At 37.3% G+C, this 11,337-nt stretch overlaps 2 protein-coding genes and 1 long non-coding RNA gene across 3 annotated transcripts in view; all 3 read right to left on the reverse strand.

Moving 5' to 3' along the window:
* The window catches only part of LOC104963788 (kinesin-like protein KIF21A), a 35,835-nt gene that overhangs the window by 15,129 nt on the left and 9,369 nt on the right, over positions 1–11,337 (reverse strand). The gene's annotated exons all lie outside the window — the stretch shown is intronic.
* On the reverse strand, positions 839–3,505 carry LOC104963772 (uncharacterized). Its single transcript, XR_800349.1, has 4 exons — positions 3,373–3,505; positions 2,864–3,025; positions 1,123–1,157; positions 839–926 (listed from the first exon to the last, which is right to left on the reverse strand). It is a non-coding gene; the product is annotated as an uncharacterized lncRNA (long non-coding RNA).
* ecm1a (extracellular matrix protein 1a) lies at positions 4,344–6,423 on the reverse strand. Its single transcript, XM_010792413.1, has 3 exons — positions 6,268–6,423; positions 5,935–6,179; positions 4,344–5,196 (listed from the first exon to the last, which is right to left on the reverse strand). Exons 1-3 carry the CDS (start codon positions 6,338–6,340, stop codon positions 4,993–4,995), a joined length of 522 nt encoding a protein of 173 aa, XP_010790715.1. The 5' UTR covers positions 6,341–6,423; the 3' UTR covers positions 4,344–4,992.

Here is an 11,337-nt window from a genome sequence, read left to right on the forward strand (position 1 = left end):
ACGAAGGGTGGCTTTCGTAAGAAGCCTTTCAACGTCCTGAGTGGCCTAGCCAGTCTCACAACGATCTCACCCCTAGAAAAATCTTTGGAGGAGTTGAAAGTCCTGTGGGTTTCCCAGCGCACCCAAACATCACTGCTCTAGAGGAAATTGCCAAGGGGCAATTGGGCCAAATACCAGCCACAGTGTTGTGAACACTTGTGAAGACTTACAGAACGTTTACCCTCTGTTCTGCCACAAGGGTATATAACAAGTATTGAGATGAACTTTTGTTATTGGACCAATACTTATTTTCCACAATAATTTGCAAATATATTCTTTAAATCAGACAAATGTTGATTTTCTGATTTATTTTTTTCTCATTTGTCCTCATAGTTGAGTATACCTAGGATGAATATTACAGGCCTCTCATCTTTTTAAGTGGGAGAACTTGCACAATTGGTGGCTGACTAAATCCTTTTTTTCCCCCACTGTATCTCTATCATCATAATCAATCCCAATAACAGGACTGGCCAAGAAACAGACTAATACAATCTTATAACATGTTGCTTTTAGGCTTTTTAAAAATATATTAACAGTAAGAGTAGAGCTGCAACAGTTACTTAATTAATCGATTAGACAATCAACACAGCTATTTTGATATCGGATTTAATGTCAGGTCATCTTTTGAGGTAAAACTCAATACATCGTTAACACTTTGAATTCCTTTGGGTTTCGGAGTGTTGGCCAGACAAACAAAAAGTATGAAAGAGTCACGTCTGGCTCTAAAAAAAGTCATATTAAAGCAACAATAGTTGTCAGCTCTAAGTGAGTAAATGTGTGTCAGTCAATGGCGGCCCTACCTTCTTATACGTCGTCTCCCCCGTGGTGTCAATTCCTCGATGGCCGATGGTTTTTTTCATGGCCGGAGACATGGTGGTGATGGGACTCTGTTGGTAGAAACAAGGTGGAAATGAGAATTACGAGAGGAAAATCACTCAAATGTAATATTCTGTACTTTGTTCAAAGAGGAAGGAATAGATGATGTGTCAGCCGAAAATCTGTAAATATGAACGCAATGTGGGTTTCCTAATTGACACATAGCTAGATTACGCATTTCCTACCAACAAATCAGTTATTTCTTACCTCCGGAGGCGCATTTTTTCGAGTCGCAGCCGAAACTGAAGTGAAAAAGGGAAGGAGCAAACATTTTAGAAATGAATACACAAAAAGGAATAGAAAATAGGTAATTCGACAAATGCAATCTCACACTGGATGCATAAATATCACACAGAAAAGCCTGAAACAGCATCTACCATTTCAACTACTGTGGAAAACAAAGGGTGCAGCTTTGAAACAAGCATGCAGACGCACCTCGTTTACATTACCTCTGAGAGAAGACAGTCTCCTCCAGAACTGAGTCTGCAGGTCTTTGCGTGCAATGGGAGGAATTAGATAAGTATGCTATTACTATTAAATTGGGTTCAAACAAGGCTAATGAATGCTAAAGTCGATAGGTAGGTTTCTGGGAGTCCAAAGTCAACATTAGCCCTAAATAGTTTAATTTTATATTTTAAGAATAAGCAAAATGTTGTGACTGTGTTTGCATCGGTTAATTATTTACAGCGAAATTCTGTCATGTTACACTTTAAGGAGAAAATTGTGGTAAAGTCCTTAAACACTTAATTAGACAAGAAAAACAACATTTGCTGAGTTAACGTTTTTGCTAAATTGCCCTATGTCCTGCAGCTTATCTCCACTCACTTGGTTTTTGGTACACCTGGTTAAAGCTAATGGAGTCTCTGTGCTAATTATTTTGACAACAACAGATTAGAGCTGCAATGATGAGCTGATCGACAGAAAAATAATTACTAAATATTGAGAGTTCCTTCTTTTATCGGTTTTATATCATAATAAACTGAATATTGTTAGTTTCAGCACAACTGAAAAAGTATTGGTGGCTTTAGATTAAGCTAGGTATGTCTTATTACCTGGAAACCAAGATACAACACAACAATGGAAATCATTTGAGAATTACCGTTATTAGGGTTACACAGGTTGTGTGTTAAACTAGGAAGATACATGTTTGCATTGTGACATCTAGGTTAATTAACCACCTTGGTAACTAACTTACTAACTAATAAAATGTTGGCATGCCCAAACATGTTTGTCCAAAGAAATCCATAACCCGAGCCGATGTCCATGTATCTGCCTATGTAAGTGAATGACTCATCTCAAAAGGGTTCATCCTTATGTTCCCGAGGGTCCAACACCGTTTCTAATTATGGTTTGAAAGAGGAAACACGATCATGGTAAGTTGAACCTTGTGAAATGACGTTGCACCAGAGCTACGTCCTCTCAAAGTTGTACTGTTGCTTTTTTCTATTTTGAGTTGGTCTAGCCTTGTGTTGAGTTTTAGGCATGTCTGTGTCTCATGACATGATCTCACACTGTAAGAGACTGGTGGTGAATGATACCTATCTTAAGAGTTAAAATTGCAAAGGAACAAAGGGAAGAGTTGATTATTCAAATCCAGGTTGTCTGGTAAAAAACTAATCAATCAGATCACTTTGGACATATCAACGTTTAAAGTCAAGAAAACTAACATGCCTGTAAATCTGATGGCATCGGATAGTACCAAATCAGTTGGCTATAAGCTGTATGTGGATGGTTGTGACGTATTGACAAATGGAAACATACATTAAACATTGTACCTATGGAAAAAAGTATTGCTGAGAACATAAAACCTTAATGTCATATTAAGAGGATATTGAGCTGTAGAACATAGGACCCTGGTAGACATTGGTTAGCTTACGTGTCAGATACATCTGGTATATTCCTTCTAATAAAAAGGTAGTGTATAACTTTTTAATAAAACAGTACTTACTGCCAGAGATGCCAGGCAGCCCTGGAGGCTCCTCTGCAGCTGTGGCCATTCAGACCAGAAGCTGAACCTAGACTTGGTTGTGGTGAAACTCAGATCCTGGCTCCCTCCTGGACATCAAACGTATTCAGTTTCTCTGTGTTAGCACGTCAGTTAGCTGGGGATCTGTGTAGACAAAAAGTAGCTACTTAACAAAAACACCTCAGATGACTTAATGCCCCAAATATTGACAGCAGCCACATTGGCTCTGCTGATGGGGGATTTGAAAATAAACAGGACAGGAGAGTTACCGTGAATAATGGAAATAAAGCTGAAGAAACGTTAAATGGAAGGATTCAGTGGATGCTACAACGAGCTAGCAAGAACTTTCTGAGGAGTCTGGATTACGACATTTAACATAACGAAGCCAGAAGCTAAATTAGCTGCTAACTCTGATTAAACTTTTCTAACTTTAGCCAAGCTAGTCAGGCTCATGACTAACTAACAAACACACGAACAGAAAGCCAACTCACTCAGAAAGGTTGTGGAGAATTACTCGCCGTTTCCAAAGACAGAATAAATACACTTCTTACTCTTCTGAAGGCACTATTTCACCTAAAACTAATAAACAAGGAAGCAGTGCGGAAGCGGCAGTTTGGTGTTCTGTTCTCTTCCACAAAGAAATAATATAATTTCCGGTGAAATTAGTTTCAGAATAAAACAGAATGTGCCTAGCAAACCGAAAAAATAGATGTATCGTACCAGCTAAACAAATATAGACAGAGGTGGAAATACTACAGTGTTAAAATACTTTGATACAACCAAAAGCCCTGCATGCAAAATCTTACCTGAGTACAAAAGCTAGTAGAATAAAATGGAAAAACTTAAGTAAAGTATAAGTACCTTAATGTCGTATTGAAGTACTGTACAGTACTTGAGTAATTGTACTTTAACATTACACCACTGAATATAGATATATGTATGTAGCCGTATGTAGTTAAATACTCAAGTAGGTATTTAGATCCATTAATAGAGTCCAAGTAGCCATTAGAACTGAAGCAAATAGTCGAGATATCTACAGATCAGCGTTTCCCTGTTTTACCAAACCAAAGATTAAGCAGTAACTGATTCAGAAAAATTAAATGCATAATTACCTAAAAGTACAATTACCTAAATGTGTACTTAACTAATTGTTTATTTCATTTCACTCACCATTGCAATACTGTTGATACACTGACAACAACGTGACTAATTTCACAACACAAATGTGCCAATTATACTACTATGCAACTTTTATTTAGTTTTTATATATTTCTTAATTTGTTCTGCTATCATCACAACTGTTTTCCTACTCTCAAGGATGATCTGTTCTGATTCTGAATGATCCACAATTATTTTGAAGCACAACCGGAAATGATCTGGTCTTTCGTTTGTTGGCCTGGAGCAAATTAACAGTTCAAATACAAAAACATACTGTACACATTTAAATATCTCATTCAAACAGTTTTAAGATGTTTTATTATGTTTATTTGTGAATTTTGCTCCAGCTATTCAGGCCCAGCAGCACTTCCAAACTGTTTTTTAGTGATCACAGATCTGTGAATGTCCCACACCCCTATGTGTTTCATTACAGGAAACGGTGACCCCTGGTGGGCAATTTGTAAAAGGTTTAATTACATGTGGGATTTTTCTGTTACTGTGCATGACATGACCTTGTTTCAAAACTCAACTTGTTTTTTTATTTCCAGCTACCATTTGTCCCAATGTATGTCAATTCCACTATCAGTAGCTTGTTAAGTGACAAAAAAAGCAGTTGAGATCTTTTCTGTCTTCATTTAATCCTTTATTTCTCTAATAAAACAACATTACATGTCAGAAACTGTCTTATTTGAGTGTTGACTGTGAAAATGTGCAGAGAGTGCAATTCAAAAAAACATTTTCTTGTTGTGACAAAGCATGGGTAAATACAGAGATAAAATAATACTTCAGCTGTTATCACCCTACTGTCCTCCTCTCTGATAAGAATGGCGGGATACATCGCATTATACCTCTTATTATTATCTTGTACACATTTTTTTTTCTTACCCCCTAAAAGTTATACAATATGCGTTTTTTGTTTTCTTTAATACTGTATATGTTATGTTGATTATCCCTTAGCAAGCATTTGCATCAAAGGTGAATCCTGCCTCCTCAGGGACCGGGGGTGCAGTGTAGCCTGGGGTTGGGTCATAGTTTGGGTTTGGCAGCTCGCTGTTGAAGCACGTCCAGCGAGCCTCTCCTGTGTCAGCACAGCACACATATGCCACAGTCATGGTGGAAGACTCTTCAGTACAGAACTGGGTCAGGGCTTGTTTCCACTGTAAGAAAAACATTCATGGTGTCACAAAGTGGTATTTCATCTCCCCTCAAAAGCATCAGCTCAATCTGCACACATCCTCACCATTCTCTGTTCACTTTGTTAAATATATGGCTTTGTTATTGGGTGCAGAAGACTACATTACTCTATGATTTAGTAATTCTTCAAAACGTTTTCTAATGTCAACGTAAACGTATTGTCATTTGTATTTTAATCTGCTACTCATGCTGAATCTCTGAGGCCTTTTGTTCACCATGTAGCTATCTTTAAGAATAGGCAACTGGCATAAATATAACCTGTTCCTGAATTATGTTTTAAATCAACAGTTTTCATTGTTACATTATATCAATTATGTTTTTCGTGTTATGATTTGATTTGAAAAGAAACATCTTTTTTTGTAAATCTTCAGAAATCTTCATAAATACAGAAAGTATTTTCTATAAAAAAGACATGTACATGAGGACATTTAAACATTTAATATTATATTCCCTGATGAAAAACTAAGAGTTCTAAGTGTAGTTGTGCTTGTTAAAGCAGGGGAAACATTTTACAAAATGCATTTATCATAGTAGTTTTTGTTTTGAGGTTCAAATATTTTATAACATTCGAATTGGAATCTGAATTATATTTCATATTTAATCCAAAAGCTGATATATCTAGCTAAGAGTCAGGTTTCCTCTGCATACATATATTTATAAATACCTATGTAATATCATTTCACCCCCACACACACACTCACAGCTTGTTGTGTGCAGCAGAGGATCTGGTCCTCCTGTCCTCTGCAGCACAGACTGAACCACGACTCCATACGGTTGATGGCATTTCCACGGCGACGGAAGTGACTGACCCCGGAGTTTGGGAAGAAGCTGGACAGGTATCTGGGACGACCCTGACCCTGTAGGCAGACAGCAGCAAGGTTCTCCACTGTGGGAAATGCAGGCGGGAAAGGCACGTCAGGCTCATTCAGAGAGTTTTTCTTGGTCTCTGTGGGAAAAGATGCACAAAAGTTAACAGCATTGCAATTTGAAGAGGACATTAAGTATAAATGCTTGAATAATCTTAAAGCAAATACCTCCCACATCTGCACCATGGAGGGTCAGCAGTGCGAGTATCCAAAATCCTGAGAGGCCTACAATCGAAATCATAGCTGTATGGTAGCAGGAGCTTTAATTTAGAAATTTCTCTCCAACAAGCTGCTTGTGGTATTGTGACCTGAACGTTACCAGCTTATATGGAGAAGGGGACTGAGTCGGTGGGCGTGAAATGCTTGGAAGTGGGGGTGTAAGAGATAAAGGGAAATGGTGTGTATGTTTGAGTGTGCTTGTGGGGGTAACACAATGTCATGTCCTGTCAAGATAAAAACTTATTGAGTTTGAACCTTGGTGATATCTGCTGATACAGACAACATAACAATTTGTTCTCAAAAGTCTGCATTCGTAAGGGAAATAAATAATCCAGGGCCCTGATAATACATGTCGTAATAAGCCCTTTTCACAGTAGAAATGTTGACTTGTTATTCGAGGAAAAAAACATTCTACCAAAGTTAAAATTAAAATAAGTGTCTGTTAATCTACTTGATGGTTTTGTGGTTTGGAGTGAGAGGGAACAACTTGTTGAAAGTTGTCCAACTTGTCTTTCATGGCCAAAAGTCATTCCGAATGTAAAGCCAGTGGTGCCTTCAGGTGTTTAACAATGCTGGAGCATAACTTTCTTCGCAAGTCCGTGGACAACATGTTTTCTTTGATCTGTTGTGTGAAAAGAGGAGTGTGAAATACAATAACAGACTTATTATTTTGGAAAATAAAAAAGTCCTCCCAGTATTAGGTAATCTTTGAATAGCAGTCCAAGCTATGGTTCAAGGTGCCCTCAGTAGAATAACATTCATAACATTGTGATCATACCTCAGGCAAAATGCTGCTGTGGAGTTTCCTTTCTGAGTAATACAGTCTGTGCTGCTACTTAAAGGGGACCTATCATGCAAAATGCACTGTTGTGGATATTTTAAACTCGTCAATACTGTAAAGATGTACAATGAGAGTAATCAATGATAAACTGGTGAAAGCAGGCGGCGTTGTCTTCTGGTTATTTATTTGAAGCTTCAAAGGAACATGTCTCACAGAGTACAGAGTAGTCTGCAGGAGTGTGCGCAATAGTCACAAAATAGCAAAGCTTATATACAAGATAGGGCGGGCAGACAAAGTTTTGTGTAGCATGGCGGAACGCCTCAGAAATCCACTTTCACACGGTCTCATATCGCTATTTGGACACCTGTGTCCTTGAGCCATAGAAAGTACAACAGTCATCAAAATATGGAAGTTCAAACTTAGTGTGAAAAGGAGTAGTTTCAACATAGTCTGTCAAATCAGCCCTGTGGCCTTGAAGCGCTTGAGAATAATAAACCTCATTAGAGTATGCAGAGGAAACAGCAAAGATGAAGAAATGGTACAGTAGTGTTAGACAATGCTTTCAGAAGCATTTGGTTTTAGCATATAAGGTAAAACAAGAAATTGCCACTACAGCACTTTTGTACGTCTTTTATACATGAATATGTGTCCCCGGTGTTTCAGGGAACTCACCAAGTGTCAGAAAACACAACCCTCTCTCTTTTCCTCCATACCCAAATCTCTAAAAACGGGGTTGCAACGGAGCTGATACAGATTTGAAATTGTTCTGACCTCAGAAACAGGGAGCTCCGCCTATATGCCAATATGGGCAACTCAAGAGGAGCACATCCGTACAAACTCACTTGAGAGGTGAATGAAATGGTTTGTTAGTAGAAAAAAAATATAAAGTGAAGGGATTATATGGAACAATGGTGAGACGCAATAACTTACGTACAAGGTGTACAGAAGGGAAGGAGACTTATTAGTAGGAGATAGTACAAAATTGGTAACGAGGAACAATGTAAAACGCGGAAAAGTTAAAGAGGGGTAAAATAGTACTCAAGTAAAGAGGTCTTAGAAAAAGGACGCCGACAAACAATAACTGTACACTAGTTTTGAGCGAACAGACAAAGTATCTTACAATTGCGTTTAAATTCAAAAGCGTTCAGGAGAAAAAGTTATAACGACAACGCATTCAAATAGTAGCCACAACTATTAACGGGTGGTAGGACTAAACTTAAAAGAATAAATGTATGAAAAAGGTAGAGCACAGATCAAGAAATAGGTTGTATAAACGAACCAAGACTGTGAAACTGCTAAAAACTAATAACGAAACTAATCGGAACAACGCCGGAAAGTGGGCTAGGTTAGGCTGGTGAAGAAGGGATTCGAGAAAGCTTGATAAGAGAAAAGAAGGTTTTCTAGACAGAAGAGCCGTCGAAACCTATAGTAAAGGTAAGGTATAGCAGAGAAACCGATGGTAGACTCCGACCCACTAGTACTATTCTGCTGAGTCTACATGTCAAATCGTTTAGCGGACGGTTTTTTTTTATTGTCAGGTTACATGGCAAAGCCATACATAAGGCTCAAAGGCTAGAGCGACTCAAGACAGTGCCGCAGAGGCCTGGAAGTGAAGGTGAAGCGCCGAACAAGCAGAAGGCCGAAAGCAGCAGTGACCTTCTCGGCTTAGGTCCACAGACTGTATCTTCTTAAACCAAACATAAAACGAACAAGGTGAATATCAACCGTCTACCCTGTGTACAAAACAAAAAAAAAAAAAAAAAAAAAAAAAAAAATAAAAAACAAAAAAAAAAAAAAATATAAAAAAAAAAAAAACAAAAGAACAAAAAAAAAAAAAAAAAAAAAAAAAAAAGAAGAAAATAATAAAGAAAAGAAAAAACAAACACAATAACACATAACAACTCCCATATAATACTATATACTAACCTGACTTGGTCTCAAATAATGTACCCTTAAACAAAGAACAGACGGGATGTTTTGATAATTTCCAAAGCAAGACAAACAACTTAATATTCCTAAACAGAAGTTAATACATCACAAAAAAAAAAAAAGAACACGGGTGATAAATAATAATATATAAAAAGGAAAGAACATAATAAAAAAGATATAGATAGCAAGAAGGATATAGAGAACAGATAATACAGACAGAGAAATACAGATCAACTATAAAATAACAATAAACACATGATAAAGAGTGGTTGACAGGCTTATAACGAAAAACAAAAACAAGGACTATAAAATTATTAAACAAAAAACTAAGATAAATTATTATATTACAACTGGTTACACCGTCTTTATTATATTTAACACGATTCTAATCATAAACCAGTAGTATATATAAACAGAAAAGATTACTAGAGAAAATAGAGAAAAAACAATACGAATATGATATATATATTTTATACTTATCCCATAACACTTGCATGATACGTAAAATAACAAGAGACTACAGAAGACAAAAAGATATGAAAAAACCAAAAACACTACTAGAAAGACAAATGAAAAGATGATGATAACAAGCGGAGTACACAAAAAATAAAATCCAAAAAAAAAAAGACACACAAGATACACAAAATGAAAACACACAAAAGACATATAAGACAATAAAAACTACCTAAACTAGTACGCAAACAAAAAAACATACAGTCAAGAGAAGAACATACAAACAGTCAAAAATACAAAGAGATCAAGAAACACCAAAAAGAGAAACACAAACAACATATAATATAAATACAAATAAGCATACAGATAAAAAAAAAAAAACATCGTCACAAAAAAGAGACAGAAAGACTAACAAAATACAGACTTAGAATAAAAGAAAGAGGAAAAAGAAAAACGTAGATATAATAATGAACAAAACATGATAGAAAAACCAACCCCCTAAGAAAAGTTCGTGAATCCAAGGTAAACACTGACTCGCCGCACTCTACCCAGCACTACCTCCAGCACATTGATTTCTAGATAAGAATAAATAAAAATATAAAGAAAAAAGTAAAGAAAAAGATGACGCACCTAAGATAGATTACACAAAACAAAAAATAACAAACAAAAACAAACAACAACAAAACACGGGGTACTATCTCTCACGAGAAAAAAAGGAAAAATAGAACGGAAATCTTACACAATGACGATGAAAACTTCATTTTATTCATGATTAGGGGAGAGGAGACCTCTAATAGGGACGGAAAAACTCTTCCAAAACTGACTTCTTTCTTTTTTTCAGTTAAACACAAGGGGGCTCCTTAAATAAGAATTATTGCAGCACAGAAGGAAAAAAAAAGGGCCGGGCACTTACAGCTGGTACTTGTACAAGTCAAATCGGAGGGGAGGCATTAAATGGCTTATATTATAACCGTCCAATATTCTGATAATCCACAAATTTGTCATAAGTTACTACGAAGACACACACCACACCCACACACAACACACACACACACCACACCACACCACCACCAACACACAACCACACAACACACACAAAACGCAATCGATGCAATGCTTCGTCTCAAACAACATAACACAGTTAAGTGTTCTACGTCAATACGTTCGTCATCAACAGAGTTGAGCTAGTCAACCGTAGACTACTTGTCGAATTAAGGTTAGTCATACGACACTACCCGGAACAACTGTTATAGAATCGCACAAACAGTCCCTATTTTCTGTTGGATGGGCACTATATCATATACAATTAATACATTCAACCAATGAGTGAGAAGAAGAACAAAAATGTTCATTCTTTGATATGGGGTGCGCTAACCTCCAGTTGTGAAGGAATGGGGGCAGTGGCCCTCGAGTATACGGCCGGGTATAATTTATGGGATTCTGTTCACAAAAGCTAACTGTACAAGATATACTGGCAGTTGAGCTTGTATGATTAGAGTTCTCTCTATGATCAGGACGATCCGCGGTAATGGATGAAGTAATACCCCCCAGCTATCTACTGCTACACGACGCTATCCAACAAAAGTTTGGTATAGGTTATTTAGTACGGTAAAATCCGTACGGGTAGTAAATCGAGATAAGTGTACGTAGAACAAGGTCGGGGACGGAAAAAACGTTCCCGATCTAGACACTCTTCGAGAAGGAAAGGCGACTAAACACGCCGTCTGTGTCCGCGGTGAATGTGCCAGATCCGTTGTACATTGTGTGTGTGATGTGTCGTTAGAGGTCGGGCGAAAGCTCTGTCGTTTACCGGGCACAGCCGTTGCGGGGGTAAGGGGACTATACACCTCTAACGG

This window comes from Notothenia coriiceps, unplaced genomic scaffold (assembly GCF_000735185.1).
Source record: "Notothenia coriiceps isolate Sejong01 unplaced genomic scaffold, NC01 NC01_scaffold00036401, whole genome shotgun sequence".
NCBI classification, from domain to species: domain Eukaryota; kingdom Metazoa; phylum Chordata; class Actinopteri; order Perciformes; family Nototheniidae; genus Notothenia; species Notothenia coriiceps.